The sequence below is a fragment of the Coffea arabica genome, chromosome 10c (assembly GCF_036785885.1).
Source record: "Coffea arabica cultivar ET-39 chromosome 10c, Coffea Arabica ET-39 HiFi, whole genome shotgun sequence".
Lineage (NCBI taxonomy): Eukaryota > Viridiplantae > Streptophyta > Magnoliopsida > Gentianales > Rubiaceae > Coffea > Coffea arabica.
Genome location: NC_092329.1, coordinates 11007047 through 11028023, shown reverse-complemented (window position 1 = coordinate 11028023; position 20977 = coordinate 11007047). Strand labels below are relative to the sequence as shown.

At 32.5% G+C, this 20977-nt stretch overlaps 1 protein-coding gene and 1 pseudogene across 1 annotated transcript; both read left to right on the top strand.

Annotated features, from left to right (window-relative positions):
• Window positions 1–6002: 6002 nt before the first annotated feature.
• On the top strand, window positions 6003–8388 carry LOC113713732 (12-oxophytodienoate reductase 1-like). Its single transcript, XM_027237520.2, has 5 exons — window positions 6003–6158; window positions 6443–6583; window positions 6676–6806; window positions 7275–7457; window positions 7539–8388. Exons 1-5 carry the CDS (start codon window positions 6067–6069, stop codon window positions 8132–8134), a joined length of 1143 nt encoding a protein of 380 aa, XP_027093321.1. The 5' UTR covers window positions 6003–6066; the 3' UTR covers window positions 8135–8388.
• A 7787-nt stretch (window positions 8389–16175) lies between these two features.
• On the top strand, window positions 16176–20012 carry LOC113713893 (putative 12-oxophytodienoate reductase 11; annotated as a pseudogene).
• Window positions 20013–20977: the final 965 nt, after the last annotated feature.

Below are 20977 nucleotides of genomic sequence, written 5' to 3'. Positions count from 1 at the left end.
AAAGGAAAAGACGGCCTTAAATAAAAGGAGATATTTCATATTTGGATTACTCTATCATCATTACATGATAAAAAACTCAAAAAGTTTGCATTACAGGGGTTCATTTGAAATAACTAACCTACCTAACATTGAAAATGAAAGTAAAATAATCAAAACCCTGTACAACATTTGACAATTAGATGGACAAAGCGTCATTGGTAATGTTGTTGTGCAATTATCGAGAAAGAGGAAAAGAGGAAGACTATTGTATACTTGACTTCTCGATACGATTTGCGTTTGGATTGGTCATTTTTTGAAAAACAAGATTTTCATATACAAACAAAAACAATCACAAAAATAACAAAAATAAAAACACAAAAAAACAACCTCAAAAATATCAAAAACAACTTCAAAAATAATCTCATCTACAGTAAAAGTTCTTCACCTACATTGCTATAGTAAAATATTTCAAAAATATCCTAAAAAATAGCTAATCCAAATTGATAGCATTTTGCATTTTAAAATAAAGATTAATCATGTATATGCTGAGTACCGCTAGATACACTAGTAACTCTAGGTGTATGTTACATGCATCAAAAATAAAGTTTAAATTTAAATTGCAATTAATTGGCACGCATCTAGAAGATTAATGCCTAAAATAAGTCCTGCTTTTTACTAAGGTGACAATTGGGTAGTATAGCATTCTTAAAAAAAAAAAAATGTAAAAACCACTTTTTTCACTTGACACTTTTATTCTCACACGACTATTTTGTATGAGAAAATTGAAGATGAAATTTTGAATATCTGAATTGTATTCTAAGGGTAAAGATTGCGAAGTAGGTGATTAAATTTGTCATTTTGATAAGTTGACTTCCCAAGCAAACAAATATGACAAAATTAGTAGTGTTTTTTTTTTTCCGTTAATCTTCAGTACTTTAGTACTACTATGTTGTTCCCTCCACACAATTGCTTTTTTGCACAACCAAATTTTATCATAACAATGCTCCTTGATGTTATCATTTTGATTAACCACCTGCTTCAATGTATATAAGGAATTTACAAGGAATCTCCATGGAATAAATCCGTTTAAAATTGACTAAAATAAGAAAAGTGTATAGGAAATTAAGTGTAAACTTACACTTGGGGAAGGTACCTAAGCTGGGAAATCTAGCGTTCTACTTGTTTATTAATTGATGAAAGGGAGTCATGGTCAAACTCGTCTTTCCAATTAGAATAATTTTTACTGATTTGGCTAATGGGCAGCAGGATTTGTGGTGGCAGGATTTTTATTCCCTTTTCCTTTTGGAAAAATGATTTTTTAATACCTTTTTCTTTTTGGCATATCGAAGAAGAGTGGGAATACTGCTGTCGTAAGATGTTACGTTTTTTGTTTTTGGGGTTGTAACGGCCACACGGCTATAATTTGAAAAGTGTAAAACTCAGATTACACAGTATTGCAATTGATTTCAACACTTCGTATGAGACGGTGGTGTTTGGATATGTAATTATTTGAAATAATATTTGTATCTGTACCACAAATACATTCTTTAATAACATTTTTCTCTTTTTTAATTATTCTTATATTTTATATACATCACATCACAAAAAATATTACAATAATTATTTTAAATAATATTTAATCCAAACATTATTTGTTCCTTAGTTTACATCGTGCTCGAAATAATTTATATTATGAAACAAACAGTTTAGAATTTGTTCAATGAAATTAGACCGTCCAGGCCCTTAGTCAATAAATTTGACTTAGATAAGCGACAAAAGCGGCAGCAACGCATGATGCTATTTTTTTTCCAGTTTGATAATAAACGTATGCCCATACAACATGGTATCCGTGGTAAGTAAGGATGGCAACGGGGACGGGTGCCTGCGGGAGGTCGTTGGGGTGGGGGGGGGGAATTTTTCCCTCCATTTAGGGGGTATACTCTCCCGCCCTGCCACCTGTTTGGAAAAATATATATGTACATAATTATATATATAATGATATTATCAATTATACTACTAATTATACATGTCTATTAATAAAAATTATTAATTATTTATACTAAATTTATTAATACATTTATGTTAAATTCTTCACTACACTTAATACAATAACACTTTTTTCTAAAAAAAACACAATCATAATTTAGTGATTGTATTTATATCGAAAGTAAAAATTTGATTATTTTAGTTATATTTGTTTTATCATATTAGATTGTATTTGTTTAATTATTTTTATGAGTTTCAATTATGAAGTTACAATGAATAATAATTTGGTGATGTGTTAATATTTTAGTACTTGATTATTTACTCAAATTTAATTATAATGAAATTATATAATAAAATTTTTTTATCTCCACCGGTGCCCCCGCGGAGGAAGCGAGGCCGGGGCGGGGGAAGCCGGGGGCGGGGGGAATTAAAATGCAACGGGGCGGGGGTTGGGGGAGGTGTCCCCTGCCCCATTGCCACCCCTAGTGGTAAGTTTGAATCTGTCTTCTTCTTTCCTCTCCCTCTAGCAAAATGTAGATAATTGATGAATCAAATGCTTCCTCTGTCATAATTATTTGGTCCTATTTCGGAAATCAAACTTTTTAAAGATAGTGGATCGATTGTGATGTTTTTACTTCTCTTTCCAATTTTAGTCTCACAAATTCAAATTTTAAATTTAAATGATAACACGCATATGATTAGCGAAAATGATTTAATTAAAAAGAGCGACTAAAATGTGTTTTGACTTTTTTAACAGGACAAAAATTTGAAACATTCCAAAATGGAAAGTAGGATACTTTCGGTGGGATGGAGGGGGCAATAATGTACCATGATCAGTCCACTAAGGACTCAAAATATACGGATAACCATTTAACTATTGCATCAGTATAATTTTGAGTAGTAAACTTGTTTGGATTGCATTTTTCTGAAGAAAAATTTTTACATTTTCATGAATATATTTTTTAATCACTTTTTTACCTCATATACATCAAATCATTACAGTATATTTTTTTATAAAAGTCCTAAAATTAGCCATCCAAACAGGACTTCCTAGGTGTCGAAATAGGATTCTGTCTGAGTACAAGAAAGTTTTTACCTCTAGAAGTTGAAATGTGCAAGTTGATCCCCCAACCTTATCACGGGTTCAATTTCATTTTAAAAGCATGCTTGAATTGGAGTTTTCGGGAGTTTTTGTACAAAGATATACTGTAATGATATAATATAAATATAAATATATATATATATGAAATAAAAAATTATTGAAAAAATATTTCAAATTATTCTCCTGAAAAACTAGCAATGCAAGCAGAACCTAAAATGTTTTCAGACATTGGCACTTCCTGTTTAGTTCTTTAAATTCAACTAAATGATACTCTTCTTTTACCGTATGCTAAGAACGTTTGACGTGATTTTATAATAGCCAAAAAACTTGTTGGGGGTACCAATTAATACACAACCCTAAAATTTTTAACGCAAAAAATATAAGACACAGATTACACATTGTAATCAATATTAAGATTTATGTGAAACCTGCAAAATACTACTAGTTAGTATTTCTTGGTTTACACTGTTCAAAGTAATTTACATTATCGAACAAACAATTTACTCTTTGTTCAAATGAAATGAAAGTCCGAAACGCTCCGGTCCCTTAGTTGATAAATCTAACCTAAATAAGTGAGAATAACATTAATAGCAACGTATGGTCATACTTCTCTTTTTGGTAATAAACATACAGTTTGGTTAAAGGATGCCTAAAGGATACTCAGTAAAAGAGGTATTAGATGTTATTCTTTTTTAAATATAATTAATTTGAAAATTTGTCTAAATTTCAAAAGTGCAATAATCTATTCTATATCTATATGTATTGCAGAAGGGGTTTTTAGTAGAGATCCTCTCAATGGCTTCCAAACTTCTCATTCTTTTTTCTAAATTTTTATATTTATTTTAATACATAAAAAGTAGTGGGTTATAACCAATCCTATCACCAATCAAATATAAAATTTAAACACTATCTACTTTATGTTATCACTTATAGTTTGTTATTTATACTTTAAATCCTTTTTACTCCTTAATTAAAGACAAATGCTCATTCGATGTTATTTTTTTTAAATATAATTAATTTGAAAAATTGTCTAAATTTCAAAAGTGCAATAATTGGAATTGTATGTGTTTACGCGAGTAGTTAGGTATAATTTAAATGTGTCAGCGAGTGCGCACTAGTCAATAAAAATCCACAATCGTATGCGCATACTTCAGTAGTCGAAGGTCAAAACCGGGTCCAGCTTAAATACAAGAAACTTTTGACCTGTAGAAGTTGAAACATATATAAGTTGACTGTCAAACTTGCATTATAAGTTTTCAAACTTTTCGATTTAGCTCCTTAACTGCAATTAAGTGCTACTGTTCCTATACGGATAGCTTATACTAAGGAAGTTTGACGTGATTTTATGATAAGATAGCCAAAGTATTTTGTTGGGGGATCCATTAACATTTAACACAATCCTGAAATTTTAAAGGACCGAGTTCAAAAAATATATTTTTTTCCATAGAGATATTTTTTTAAAACTTTTTTCTAAAAGGGGTGGTTGGATTTAAAAAGCGGGAAGAAGAAAAGAGGATTAGAACCCAAGACATTTAAATCCTAGAGGCTCGACTTCAATCATTAGACCAAGATTTCATTGAATTTTTTCAAAGAACTTAATTTAAATCTAGTGTAAAAAATAGCGACTTTTTCATTTGGTTCATCAAACTTTGAATTCAATCAAAATTTACTTCTTATGCCAATGGCTAGCGATTGATTTTGACGTGATTTAACAATTTATGGTAGTTTAAAACAACTTTGGAGGTTCTAGGGCTCAAAATATACATTAATGGGATCAAACTATCGTTTTCCTTGTCATGCTACAATATTCAATAGTTTTATACTTATTATTACAATAATAATATTGATTTTTTTTTTATAAATACTGTAATAAGAATTCAGTTTTTATGCATTGTCAGTGTGGAGAATTTTTTATACTAGCAAGTATAGATGTATGCCATATATATAAAACAGTGAATTTAAAGTTTGAAATTGAATTATGTGGCACGTATCTACATCCACTCATGTATACGTTGAGAGTGCCAAAAAAAAATTTACCCTTGTAATAATACTCATGAATTTGGTCATGTTTGTTCATTTGAACTAGAAGTCATCATAAAACTTTACAACTCCATATTTCTGTAAAATCAATATCAATATTTGGATCATGAAAAATTAACTGTGTTAATGAACTTAAACTTCGGTTTCAAAATTAATTTGCATAGCCGAAGAAGTCCGTGATCAGTAGCAATTAGTCTAGAAGATCTTGGCTAATTAATGTGGAATTGGCGTGATTAGCAGCTTGGACAAAATCATGCAGTTGGCAATTTTGGATTGCTCTAGATTTAGTTGAGGCGGGCTTTGGTTTTTTAATTTTAAGTGCAAAAAAATTCTGCTGGATTCGACTCGAATCATTACCATGTGTGATGTGTCAAGATAGATTCCAAGAACACACGGTGCTTACATGACATGAGAACTAATCTAAAAAGCTGGGATAATTTTGTTTGTAAATCTCCTAAATCATGCACAAGTACAATTAAAAGCTTAAAGAAAGTAAAGTATTTTTTTTAATAAATTTTAAACAGGGGAAAGATGGAATTTAAGGAAGAAAAGGCAGAAAAAACACTTGAACTCTCGAGTTTTGACCTTAGCGGTCTAGAAACTAAATCGAGTAAGTAAAATCATAATTCCAGAAACTATAGGGGATTAAGTTTAATTTGTCATTTTTTGGTACATTGACTACAATGATTTATGGAGTGTGGGCCCTGGCGGCCCCCTTTTTTTATTACCCTGGCGGCTTTAATCAGGAAAGGACTCTTTTTAAAATAATAATAATAATAATAATAATAATGTTCCCTGTTCTGTTTTCCTATCACCATCAGTGCATCGCGATCCTTCTTTTCAACTCTATAAATGGACGAGGATGCATTAGCTTCATTTGCACCTTTAGTTGCATTATTCTCTGAATTTTGAGACGGGAAAGTCATAAAAGTGAAGAAATAGTACAAACAAGAAAGATCATGGAGCAGAAGATTGATAATGGACGAGAAGAAGAGCAACCAATTCCTTTACTAACTCCATACAAAATGGGGCCTTTCCAGCTTTCTCATAGGTATCATCTTTCTCTAGCTTCTTTTTATACAATGTAGTTTTTCATGAGAAAATGATTTCGGCCCTTCTTGTTAAAATCCCATTTGGGAAGTAGCAGCTGCAATGCAATACTATATTTGGACCTCCCCTGTTTTAGAAGAATTGTTTAAGCTTGCTTGACATTTCTTTAACTAACATTCTTGTTTCTGCAATCTAAACCCAATGTTTCAGAAAATATTAGCAAATCTGAGACTAATTTCTGCATTTCTTTTACCCTTTTTGGGTTTATGGCAACTCCCATTGCAGAGTTGTTTTGGCACCTCTGACAAGGCAAAGATCATATGGAAATGTACCACAACCCCATGCTGCATTGTACTACTCTCAAAGAACTACCAAAGGCGGTTTCCTGATAGCTGAAGCCACAGGAGTTTCTGATACAGCCCAAGGGTAATTTTTTACATGCCAAAAATTATCCCAGTACAAGTTTCATGCTGTAGTTCCCTTTCTTTACCTCTCAATTAATTTTGTAATGTTTGTAGGTATACAGATACACCTGGTATCTGGACGAAGGAACATGTTGAGGCCTGGAAACCCATTGTTGATGCTGTCCATGCCAAAGGCGGTATAATCTTTTGCCAGCTTTGGCATGTGGGAAGAGTTTCTAATTATGGTAACTTCTTCTACACATTACCTCTTTAAATGTTTTGCCTCTCTAGCCGTTCCACAGTCCAAAGGATAGCCTGTGGGACCCCTGTTATGTATTGGCTTCATTTCTTTGCCACAAAATTCATGAAATTTATGTACATAGGAGTTAAAATTCCTAAGATGGACCTCAATATCCACAACTTGATGTTGTTACCTTGACTTCTTGTTAGATAAACAGCCTAGTGTATAAATTACTCTCGGTGTTACAATCTTAAACTGTTCAATTTGAAGTAGCCTCAGCAGCTCAAAGTTTCTGCTTTACAGTAGTGACTAAACCGCATGATTATCTAGTTGATGTCTCTACCAGTTGACCTGGATCTTGTTTATAACTTGAGTATATGGTAGTCTTTCGACCTTTATTTAACGTATTTAACCCATAATATCCTTTGCCTCTTCATTAACGAGCCTTGGTGTATTTTACTGTCATTTGCAGATGCTCAGCCGAATGGACAGGCTCCAATCTCATCTACAGATAAAGCGTTAACTCCCCGCGTTCAGTCAAATAGTACTGGTTTTGATTTAGAATATTATTCACCTCCTCGAAGATTGAGGAAAGAAGAGATTCCTAACATCGTCAATGATTTTAGGCTCGCTGCAATTAATGCTATTGAAGCTGGTAAGCATTTTTGCTGCAACAACTCAACCTTTTGCAAAAGATCAAAGCAGTCAATATCAACTATAATGCTCTAATTTGCAGGATTTGATGGGGTGGAGATCCATGGGGCGCATGGCTATCTAATAGAGCAATTCATGAAAGACGAAGCAAATGATCGGACGGACGAATACGGAGGTTCCATGGAGAACAGGTGCAGATTTGCTCTGGAAATCGTTGAAGCTGTTTCCAATGCAATTGGACCTCTTAGAGTTGGGATAAGGCTTTCACCCTTCACATATTTCAATGATAGCGCCGATTCAAATCCAAATGCTTTAGGCCTTTACATGGCTGAAGCCCTGAATAAATATGGGATTCTGTACTTGCACATGGTTGATCCAAAACTCAGGTTCAATCCAAACTTTAAACGCCATGATGGCAGTCTTTTGCCGATGAGAAAGGCATTCAAGGGAACTTTCTTGGCTGCTGGTGGTTATCTAAGGGAAGATGGCAATGAAGCTATAGCAGAAAATGGGGCTGATCTCATTGCTTACGGACGATGGTTCTTGTCCAATCCTGATTTGCCCAGAAGATTTGAGTTAAATGCTCCTCTGACCAAGTATGACAGCTCTACTTTTTATATATCTGATCCTGTTATTGGCTACACTGATTATCCATTTCTCGAGACCACGACTGCCTGATCCTACAGAGATGGATGTACCTAAGAGTTACCATACAAATAATACTCTGTTTCCAATCTTCATAATCAAGTTGCAGATGTATTCCTGGACTATTGCTCAGTTGTAATTTCTAAACTACACCCTGATTTAGTAGAAGACAAATCCAAATGTGGGTTCTCCAATTTGAGGTTTGTCAGCAGTAATACAGACTATGTACGGCCATTTTGGATGTTGCATTAATGGCTTCAAACAATAAAAGTTTCCTTGTAATTTTACTTTGCATGCGTATTCGACACATACTCGTGGAGTATAATATTTTGTTCCCAATAAGCTAAGATTACGAGTTTTTCAACTTTTACTGCGCATCTTGGACTTTATAGCATAGTTGGACCTTTGGCATGTTCAAAATCTCTCTTTCTAAGGTGGATTCTTTGAATAATATCCTTCTCTATGTTAGGCTCCATATATTTAACATGTCTGATGTTGTTCCTATAGTAACTACTAGGGAGAGAGTGCCGGCATATTGTGCGGGTGTTTGTTGCATGTAGTTAAAGAGGATTTTTTTATTGAACAAATAATAGTACATTTTGGAAAGAAATAATCATCAAATATAACAAAACTAATAATTGTACATTCTAATTGCAACACACACTTGTACACTTTGTTTTATCAATGTTTTTACAATTTTACAATTCTCAAAAGGCCTTTATAAATGTCAATTGAAAATTGTCCAAGAGAAGACATAAGTTGTTTCAGACAAAAGAATACCCTCCAACGGCTAATTACAGCAATGTGTTAATTGCACAACATGTTAATATGTCTTTGTGTTAATTGCACACCAAAAGCCACATTTCAATTAAATGTGTCTATAACACCATTTCAATAATTACACCAGCACAGAAGCTTATATGAGTTGTATTCGATGCAAAAACGGTTGCAAAATAATTCCATATTTAGAAATACCCAAATGTCTTCATAAATCAAACCTTTAAATGTACCAAATGAGGGCATTTCGGTAAATATATCTATACACATGCTACCTTTAGTTGTGCCAAAATTAGTTTTGAAAAAACTACATAGTATTTCACATTTTCAAAAAGTCCCTATCCTTGCGTTGAAATTCAAACCTCCATTTGATCACAACTCATTCTTATATAGTACAAAGGATGCTCAAAGCTAGTCCTATTAACGTATGATATTTTCATGCATATTAAATTTCTTGGCCATTTTTGTGATCCTCTTTTTGGAAGTCTCAAGTAAAGTCTATTTTTTGCTTCTCTTGGATGCTTCAGAAGAGAGAGAACCTCAAAACTATCTCAATTATCCATCTTTAATGTTTTCACTAGTTCTGGTCTTATATCAGTAGATCTCGTACTTTTATCTTGAGGATTTACAATACATTTAAATAACGTTAGTGAACAATACACTTATGTACTGCAGACCATCCTGTGCTTCCTTCTTAAAGGTAGAAAATTGCATTACACTTAAGAAATTAACCCCCAAAAAAAAATGCATACGCTGTTACAAACAATTTGTCTACTTTCAATAACATTTTCAGAATTTAGGTGATTTGAGACCTTTATTTATTTATTTATTTGGGATAAGTTTTGGGGGTGTAAAGCATCCAACATAAAAGTTTGAGGGACAATGTAAACATTAATAAAGAATAGGGGTCATCTAAAAATTAGTGTGTTTTCAGTGGACTTATGAAATTTGAATTGTGAAGTGCATCCCTATTTGTTATTGGGAAAGTCACTTAACATGCATGTCGGTATGAAATTTAAACTAACTTTAGCCTTTATTTTTTTAATGTTTTTTTTTAAATATATTTTTGAGGGTTTATTCCACTTTATATCCTTGAACTATAATCAAATTATCACTTTAATTCTAAACTTTAAGATAAAATGTTTGAGCCCCTAAAGCATAAATCTTTCCCACCTAAATAAAATTATTGATAGAAGTTTGACATTTATACTTAAATAGGACAAATTTGATACTTTAGGAACCAAAGTAGGATAGATTTTCAACTTTGAAGACTAAAGTGTGATAGATTTATATTTTAGAAACTAAAGTGTTCCACTTTAAAGTTTGGAAACCATATTTTAAAGGCAACTGATTTTCCTTTTATTATAAATTTCATTATTGAGGTATTATTTTCGGTTTTACAATGCCAATTTAGTTCAAAATCCATGGCCACGATATTCAAAACCAAAAATAAAAAATTGTCGCAACCAGGCAAGAGATTAAAATCTTCGGAAAGAGGTGCATTTATAATGGTTGATTTATCTTTGGGCTAGCGAACTATCCATATAGAGAAGAGAGAATCGCCAAGAAACCGCCTGCTAGCTGTCTCCTCCTAGCTGTCTAGAGTTCTATTGCTTGCTTTACATTTCTTGCTATTGTATAAGCAACATCTTTGACTTATATCGTCCAATCTTACACAAAGGACATTATGTGATTTAGATTCTTATAAGTTTGGTGGTAGTGAATGACAGGGATTGATTAAAAAAAAATGATGGGGATTGGGGTGGGGCTGGAATTGGAAGAAATCCCAAAGTCAAATCTATTAGTATCATTCATTAATTGTGTTCCTTGATAGTTCGACTGATTTCGTACTCTAATAAGGGAAAATCGTTCAAAATGTCAAATAATTTTTTTGGTTCCTCACTTTTAAAAGTGTAATTTTATATTCCTTACATGTTCATATCGGACAAATTTAGTTCCTAACTAAGTTTTCGATCATTTTTTGGCCGGAATCATTTTTGAAAGGTAAATTTGTCAAATTATATTTTACATAATCTGATCTATAGTCCTCCACATTTTATAAAATAAATTTTTTCGTCCCCCACATTTTATAAAATGATTTTTTTCATCCCTCACATTTCACAAAATGAATTTCTCCATCCCTCACATTTCAAAAAATGAATTTTTCATTTCTCACTAATTATGTGTGTGAATACATTTTTTTAAACACATGTATATGTGTATTTGATTTTGCTTAATAATAATAGCATAAACACATATATGTAATTGGGCCCAACTTGTGGGTTATCTTCTCTTTTTGTATGATTATGACTAATATTTACTAATAGAACCTTAATTTGCATATTCTTATTGTATTTGATTGAAAATAGTTTTATTGACCAACTTGACAATGAATGCAAGATTATTTACTAGCTAATACTAGATGAAATCAAATGATCACGTATAATATATGGTATTTATATTGTTAAGTGAAATCAAATAGACACATACATATATTTATATTATTCGTATTATTAAGCAAAATTAAATAGACATATATATGTGTTTAAACAAAATGTATTCACACACATTTTTTTTTAGGGTTTCCCTCACATACATAATTAGTGAGGGATGGAAATATTCATTTTTTGAAATGTGAGGGATGAAAAATTATTTTATAAAATGTGAGGGACGAAAAAATTTGTTTTATAAAATGTGAAGGACTATAAATCAGATTATGTAAAATAAAAATTTGACAAATTTACCCTTCAAAAATGATCACGTGCCTTGCACGTGATGGATTCCGGCCAAAAAATGATCGGAAACCTAGTTAGGGACTAAATTTGACCGATGTGAATATGTAAGGGATATAAAATTATACTTTTAAAAGTGAAAGATGAAAAAAATCATTTTACAAAATATGAGGAACGTTTTGAATAATTTTCCCATCTAATAATTACCAACGGATCCCATGATCAATTTCAGCATGTGAGTGAGACAAGACTCTGTACACAGCTCAGGGGATTCATGTAGTCTAAAGATTGTGACATGCCTAAGTGAAAAAAAAAAAATCATATACGTTAATTGTGGTCCATGCCCGGGTAACTGCTCCTCTTTATGTGATGTGATTCATCGTATATTATTGCTTTGGGAAAGTGCCGGAAGGCTGGGTGTAACAGTAACCAGAGATGGAAAAAGCTTTATAATATGGGCAAGAGGAGCAACATTCGCAGTACCACCATCAGGGTTCGTCTATGGTGGAAAGCTGACCTGCCTATGCACGGTGGGAAGAGCAAAGGAAATTAGGACAACACAACACTGTGGGCCTGGATCAAGAAAGGTTATTAAAAGTAGTGACCGGAACCTGGTAGAAGAAGTTTCACCATGTCCATTGTACTTTTAGGATAAACAACATGTATGCCCCTCAACAACTTATGGATATTTGTATGCACCCAAAATTTATCATTAATTCCGGAGTAGCTCCCCATGCTTGATTGGCGGGAAACAAGTTGCGGGCATTAGCGGGAAGATTTGGAAAAATTGGTTAGATGCAATAATCCTTGGGACTATTGATTAAGCGCATTTAGTCCTATTGATTTAAGGACTATTAATCATAGGACTATTAATCCTAGGACTATTAGTCATATTCAGCTTCGTTTTTTATAATGTGCGTGCAATCAAAAAATAGATAATATTTATGATAATATATTTTAAATAAAATTTTTTTTATTGAAACAAGCTTTAATGTTTTAAATCATTTTCATAAAATAATTTATATTAGTAGTTATAATATTTAGGGGTAGTTATGTTAAAAACATATACTTAAATAGTTAGAAGTAAAAGCAGCGATGAGTAATTATAGATAGTTAAAGTAAAATTAGTTTTTATAAGGATAAAAAAAGTTCATAAAATGTTAACTCCAAATTCCTTCCTCAAACTTTATATATAGTATAGATAACAATGCACCTACATTCACTAAGTATTCTATTATACTAAAATGTATCTACATTTACACAATCTTCACATTTGCTGTCCCTTCTTCTTTTTTTTCCCTTTTTTTAAAGTAATTTATCCAATTTTTGCCATTCTTTTTTTTAATTCTGTTCATTAGTTCAAAAGTGATTTTTCTTTATTGCATTTACCCTTGGTAAGTTAAAAGCCCATAAATGTATTTATGTGTACTCTAATCTCAATGATTAAATTTAATTGTTAGTTCACGTAGATAAGTAATTATATACATAAATAAATAAAAGGAATTAATTTGTATAAAAATTTTATTTTTCACAATAATTTATTGAAGAATTTTGGTTCATAAGGTTATAGTAATTTGCTAATTACAATACTTAGGGTAGTTATATTGGCAAAATGTGATTAAGTAATTAGAGGAAAAATTAAAAGTTTTTCCCTAAGGATAAAATTGAAAGTTTAGAAAATGATTTTAAAAAGTTTATACTAACAGCGATTCCTCTAACTAAGTGCACATAGATAGTGATTTTTTAATTGGAATCAAAATTGTAGATGAATAATTAGAAACATAATTAACATAGTGTTACAAAAAACCAGAATCGTGACACAATTGACCTGGTAGATTTTAATTTTAATTTAGAAATTAGATAAGTAATCTTATACGTAAGGTTGCTTCTATGGTGGAAAGCTGAGTTAGGCTAGAACCGGTAATGAACAAGCGGGCGTAGTTTAATTTTGGCGCTTCCTTAAGATAAAGCCTGTTTTCGTGAAGGAATAAAGATGCTGCTTTCGTGTCTTCAGTTCGAGCATCCGTGAGATTTTTTTGACCCAATGCAACATCCCCAATTATTTTAAAATGATGTCTTTGCCTCTTTGGGAATTCGAAAGACATTTTAAAGTGGTCTTTTTCTCTATTTTGTTTAAAGTAATTTATCCAATTTTTGTCATTTTATTTTTTAATTCTATTTATTGGTTCAAAAGCATTTTTCCTTTATTGCATTTATCCTTTTTAATTCTTTTTTAATATAATTTAACCAACTTTTTCTTTTTTCTTTAAGAAAAATACTATTTCATTTAACGAAATGTGAAAGACATTTTAAACGATTTTTCCTATAAATATTTATTATTCAGTATGCAAGAATTGAATCTTTTCCAATTATAAATATTTTTTGTAATAATAATTAACAAGAAACAAATTTCATAACCATAACCCAGCTGGTACCAACATGGCATGTTGAACTCGGGATAGTAACTCTGAAAACTGGACTGGTATGTTAAACACCTTGTCAGTAATAACTAATAACAAAACTCAGGTTTTGGTGCAAGAAAGTCATTAATTCACTTGAGATTTCCTGGTTCCATCTAGAGGTGTCAAAATGGATGACTTGGGTGGGTTTGGATTGGGTAAAATGGATAATGGGTATAAGTGAGTCAGCTCATTTATACCCATTTAATTAAATGAGTATAAATGGATAAATCAAAAAATGAAATGGATAACCCAATTACCCATTTATAACCCATTTATTTTAACTTTTTATAAACTCATTTAAATTCATTTTTGCAAACTAAATTATCAATTTATACCACTCTTTGTACCCATCATTAGTTTTAAATATTTACTTATAATGCTCAATAAGCTTAATTTCCAATTTTTTTTTCATTTATACTTTATGTCACAAAATTACATATTATTTAATAATTGAATAATAAGAATATAAAAAAGAGGCTAAAACTTATCATAAATTGGTAATGCTAAAAAATGAGCAAGTTAACAAACTAAGAGAAAATAAAATAATAAAATAAAACCAACAATAATAATAATAATAATAATAATAAAACAAAATTAGTTAAGATCATGACAAAATGAAAATTTTGAAAAAAAGGGGTGGGGGAAGAGAAGAGACTTGGGAGAAGATAATTCTAAATGGGTTAATTAAATTTGTCGGATTATCCAATAATTGGCATCAGCTGGGGAGCAGCTCCTAGGCCAAATTGGCGAAAGACAAAATTTGAAGGGCAATTTTGGTAAGTTAAAAGCTCATAAATGTATTTATGTGTACTCTAATCTGAAGGATTAAATTTAATTGTTAGTTCGCGTAGATGAATAATTATATACATAAGGGAGCAGCTCCCAAACCAAACTGGCGAAGGACAAAATTTGAAAGGCAATTTTGGTAAGTTAAAAGCCCATAAATGTATTTATGTGTACTCCAATCTTAAGGATTAAATTTAATTGTTAGTTCACGTAGATGAGTAATTATATACATAAATAATTAAAAGGAATTAATTTTATAAAAATTTATTTTTCACAATAATTTTATTGAAGAATTTTGGTTCATAAGGTTATAGTAATTTGGTAATTACAATACTTAGGATAGTTATATTGGCAAAATGTGATTAAACAATTAGAGCAAAAATTAAAAGTTTTTCCCTAAGGATAAAATTGAAAGTTTAGAAAATGGTATTAAAAAGTTTATACTAACAGCGATCCCTCTAACTAAGTCCTCATAGATAGTGATTTTTTAATTGGAATCAAAATTGTAGATGAATAATTAGAAACATAATTAACATAGTGCTACAAAAAACCAGAATCGTGACATAATTGACATGGTAGATTTTAATTTTAATTTAGAAATTAGATAAGTAATCTTATACGTAACATAGTGACTTTCAAATTGATATCAAATTTGTATAGAAGTAATCATAAATATAATTAACATAATACACCAAGAAACTAAAATTGAGATTGTAGATAAAATAATCATAAACATAAATCACATAATATAAAAGTTTCAAAGATTGAACGTTTGAACTATTGAAATAACTAGATGGTTATGAATTTAAATTCTAACTCTGCAACTAGTTGTACTGGATATGACAAACTATAAATCACAAATTTGACCAATAAATTAGTGTCAAAATTTGAGAATTTTTAAACATTAAAATGATCTAATGATACGGATAATCAAATCATAGTAAAAATCAAAGTTTACACTTAAAAGTAAGTGCTAAATTAAAAGATTTTGTTGTGATAGGATTATCTAATGATAGCAAATCCATTGAAACAAGCAAGCAAAAAATGCAATTGATGATAAAGTAAAAAGGTGAAACCCAATTATGTTAAAAAACAATTACAATGTAAATAAAAATTAGTTGCTTAGTTTAAAATAACAATTTAATTTAATGTGAAATTTTTTTATCCCACCTTCGGTTTCCTCCGCCTCTGATGATAACAAATTGAAAAAGGACAAACTTGGCTCTTATTGTTATTCCAGTATAGCATCTATTATTTCACTAATTTATTTAATCACACAACCCAATTTATATTAGTATTTGCTCTTAGCTCCTTCAGATGATAAAAAGGCTTTGCCGGTCACCTACTCTCAACTGGGCCCCAAAAACATGGATAGATATGCTTGTGCTGAGCTGTTTTTCTAGCACTCTTTCTGCCTACGGTGGGCAGGTCAACCTACTTTCCACCGTAGAAGCAACCCCACCATCAGCAACCAATCCCATTACTAACTCCTTATAAGTTGGGAAACTTCCAGCTCTCTCATAGGTACATCTCTCTCAGATTATTGACTATTACAATTTGTTTCCTTTAGTTTCCTAATGAAAATGCTGTTACTGTATCTGTAATTTGTAATCAAGAAACGCTGCTTATGTGTCTTCTTAATGGAACTTCATCAGTTTTTGATGAAAACGCAGATCTTTTGTCATTTTTCTTTGTTAGGGGGGTTTCTCTATGAAAACCTCTCATGTATCTATTTAATAATTCTTGTAACTTTGGGATAAATCAGCTGGTTGAGGCAAATAATTTTACCATTTAAAATTCTGTATGTTAGCAAACCAAGTCAAATAGCGAAAGCTTCTATGCTTTGGTGAATTAATGAGCCAGAAATCTCTGTAGAGTCTGGTCTCATGTGGAACTAAATGGAAGAAGCTAATGAAAAGTTGCTTCATAGTCCCATTAATTCAGTCCCCTTAACCAGCATTGATTCTTACTTATTTTTTATGCCGAGTTGGGCTTTGTATATCATGTAGCTTTGCTTCCATGTTTGGTTGAACGTTTCGGGTTCGGCTACGAGAGTAAAATTTTTTCACCTGAAAGTCCAATATGAAGGGGGAGATTCCATGGATACTGTCTGTTACAGGAACTGTTGATTGCACCATAGTATCTCAGCTGGAGGATAAAATAACGTATCAGTACACTGCTGAGGTTCAGAACATCCAAGTGAGGAAATGGTCCTGCGTTCTGATGGAGTTGACACAATTTCGGTTGCTGTTGATGAAAGTTTCAGCCCACTGGCATAACAATTTATATACTCAGCATCAGCATTTCAGTCGAAATTCTTTATATCTTTAGTTTCAAGAGAAGATAGTGTTTGATAAATTTGCAAATCAGAACTTCAAAGAACTTGCGATTTTACAGAACATATAAACCAATTGAATGATTATTCGCTTAGAAAAGGATTGAATGATTATTCATGAGCAACCTTATGAACTTTCAAATTTTCTTTCCTTCAGTTCAGAGGTTTTGGTCTAATCTTCAAGTGAAACAGACTCTATAACTCTTTGGAAGACTGATGATTGATTTTGAATCTCTCAAGTAATCAAAAGAAAATTTGTACATTGCAGTGCAATCTCTGGCACTTGGTTCCGAAGTTTTGATATGATATATGTCATCTGAATGACTTACTGCTCATAGCTTGGTTTTGTGCTGTTTCCATATACAGCAGTATCATTTTATTCTGATCAAAAGTTTTGAACTATATCTGCTTCAGTGGAAGTTCCATAATGACACGATTTCTATAACTTTTCTAGAGAATCTCCCAAGTTTTCCCCATAAACTGGAAACAGATTCATCCTTTGCTCTGCCTTCTGTATGCTCATGGCTGTCTGCCTTTTGCGCAGAGTTCAAGTAGATTTTTTCGAACTTTGTCTGCATACTCCTTACTGCCTTTTTACGAGCACTTAGATGAGAGAAATCGGTTGCCATCTCAATGCTACTATCTCACCTGCTCTCATCTTTCAAATGATAGCACAATTTTCTGAACCTATATGTTCGTGATCCACCCAATCTGAACTACTTGGAAATATATTGTTGGTGGATCCTTCCAGCTATCTTCATTTCTCATCAAATAATTTCATCATTGGAGGTGATTAACGTGAGACTCCACAAGATGATTCAAGGCTGATTTAGGTACCTTCTTTTGCCAATTCATGCAGAATTGTTTTAGCACCTCCGACAAGGCAAAGATCTTACGACAATGTTCCACAGCCACATACTAAATTATACTACTCCCAGAGAACGACCAAAGGTGGTCTGCTAATAGCAGAAGCCACAATTATTTCTGAAACAGCAAGAGGGTAATATTACTATCAGTTTTTTGTCAAATTCTTATTGGAGAGTATGTATTATCAGTGCGCACACATTTCACTCTATAGTTTTTGTGGTCATTGCTACATGTGTTCAGTTCAATATTTCCTGATGAGTGAAGGTATGAGTCAACACCTGGAATATGGACTAAGGAACAAGTTGAGGCCTGGAAACCCATAGTTGATGCGGTTCATGCCAGAGGTGGTATATTCTTTTGCCAGATTTGGCATGTAGGAAGGGTATCAAATTATGGTAATTTGTCCTCTGATTACATATCATAAGCTCGGTTTTCGGTTCATGTCAGCTTTACATGAAGATTCAAAAGGCACAATTGGAATGTAAATCCTAACCAACATTCACTTGTCAAGACCACTCCTTCAGATTTCCAGTTTTGTATTGCTACCATGCCTGTGTAGAAGTTTGAACAGTGTTATTGTCTTGTAGACAATTCAAATTGTCTCTCCTTTATTTAGACCTAGTTAGTGGTCCTTTCTGATTTTACTCTAAAAGCTCGTTTTGGTTTGTTGCCACTTACAGATTTTCAGCCCAATGGACAGGCTCCAATTTCATCCACAGACAAGCTGTTACCTACCCAGATTCAAGCAGATGGTGTTAGTGTCCATGAATGTTCACCTCCCAGACGGTTAAAGATAGAAGAAATTCCTCAAATCGTCGACGATTTCAGGCTTGCTGCTATTAATGCTATTGAAGCTGGTTAGGCTTTTCATGTCTGGTCAAGACTTGATAAATCTCTTAAACTTAACTAGGCAGCAATACCTATCTTGTGAGAGAGGGAAGAGCATGTTAATATTTATACGAATTTCTACACCTCTTCTGCTATTTAAATTTCAGCTAAGGAAGTCCAAATCAGATCTTTCTTCCTTTAATTATTGCATAATGGAGAGGATATTTGATGAGAGAAACAAGTGGAAAGGGAGCCAACAGAACAAAAAGGTTGATTTGATGACCTAGTCTTCTTAAATATGCAGGTTTTGATGGGGTGGAGATACATGGAGCACATGGTTATATAATAGACCAGTTCTTGAAAGATCAAATCAACGATAGAACAGATGAATATGGTGGCAAGTTGGAGAACCGCTGCAGGTTTGCTCTGGAAATAGTTGAAGCTGTTTCCACTGCAATAGGACCTGACAGAGTTGGCATAAAACTCTCCCCTTTCGACCATTACAACGAATCAGGAGACTCAAATCCCCAAGCTCTGGGACTTTATATGGCCGAAGCTTTGAATAAGTATGGAATATTGTACTGTCACATGGTCAAGCCAAGGTTTTGGGAAAAAGCTGATTACCCTGATGAAAGTCTTCTGCCAATGAGGAAGGCATTTAAGGGTACATTCATTGCTGGAGGAGGTTATGATAGGGAAGATGGTAACGAAGCTGTGGCTGAAAATCGTGCTGATCTCATTGCATATGGGCGCTTTTTCTTGGCCAATCCAGATTTGCCCAAGAGATTTGAATTAAATGTTCCTCTGAACGAGTATAGCAGAGAGACTTTCTACACACCTGATCCAGTTGCTGGCTATACAGACTATCCATTTCTTGATTCTAGTGATGCATAAAGCAATCCTTCTAAGGCTGTGCAATATTGGGAGTACTTATTTAAACCTTCTTTAATTATTAGGGGAGGAGTGGATTGAACAATACGGATAAAGAGAGCGTAAGTGAGAGATTTTGATTTTAAACCGCCTGCTTAAAAAAAAAAAAAAAAAATCCTTCTCTAATTACTTCCGCTAGAATGATTGCCACGATATTGAATCTTTGTATAAATTTGCAATTGATGTATTTGTTAGTGGCCTTGTAATGTCAACTATACAGAATTATACAGTCAACGGCAGGTGCACTAGTGTGTCCCCACAAATTGAAAACGCCAATAATCAGAGCAGAGCAATGACGCATCAACTGTCAGTGCTTGCCGTTTTTGGGTCGTCAAGATCGATTTGTCATTTATCACCTCAGTTCTTGGAAAAAAAAAATCAAGAGGTTTTTTTTTGACTTTCTACAGATCAAATTAAGTCAAACATTCAGGGTATTATGTGGTGTCTGTTTTGATTCCATATTTATGAGCTCAACAAAAACTCAGATTCGACAAAAAAAAAAAAACTACAATATACCATAAAATGCTCATTAAAAAGGCACCAGCAATAGCAAAATATTAAACCGAACGAAACAACGTTCAGAGTGGAGCGAGAAGGGTAAAAAAAGGAAGGAAAAAAAAAAAAAAGAGCGTTCAATAGTCCTTAAGCCCGATCTTTGTTTAAGCCACACATCTTTTGAGAGGTACTGTTGTGCCGGTGGAACCAGACTTCCTAATCAAAGAACTATTTCACGAAATGCGTTGATTTTCTGAAGTTTTTGAGTCCAAAAAGGCGTATAGAAATGGGCTATTTTACTTTCTCATAGATAATTTTTGAACATTGACCAAGTATCACACATCCACGTATTATCAGTGTTGTTACATCCGGATCGGATCGGTCGGTTGGACTGTAAACCAACCGTCTTCCCTAACTGGTTAATAACACAAAATTATATTGGTAAAAATCAGTCAAAATCGTAAAAAATGGGTCAAATCAATAACCTGATTCAACTGTTTAACCCGATTCTCAAACTTTCTTTATTGTTTTCTCGAAACATAATTTAAGTTATTTAAATTGTAAAATTTTTATTTATTAATAGGAATACAAAAACACCATCCACTTTGTGTAAATATCAAAATCACTCGCTTCTCTAAATAATCTATAAATCAAGAAGTTTTCA

Bases quoted from the DNA above. Each gene is read 5' to 3' on its own strand.
- LOC113713732 (XM_027237520.2), top strand. From the start codon at position 6,067: ATGGAGCAGAAGATTGATAATGGACGAGAAGAAGAGCAACCAATTCCT. The intron at 6,159-6,442 runs GTATCATCTTTC...CTCCCATTGCAG, and splicing joins CCTTTCCAGCTTTCTCATAG to AGTTGTTTTGGCACCTCTGA. The intron at 7,458-7,538 runs GTAAGCATTTTT...TCTAATTTGCAG, and splicing joins AATTAATGCTATTGAAGCTG to GATTTGATGGGGTGGAGATC.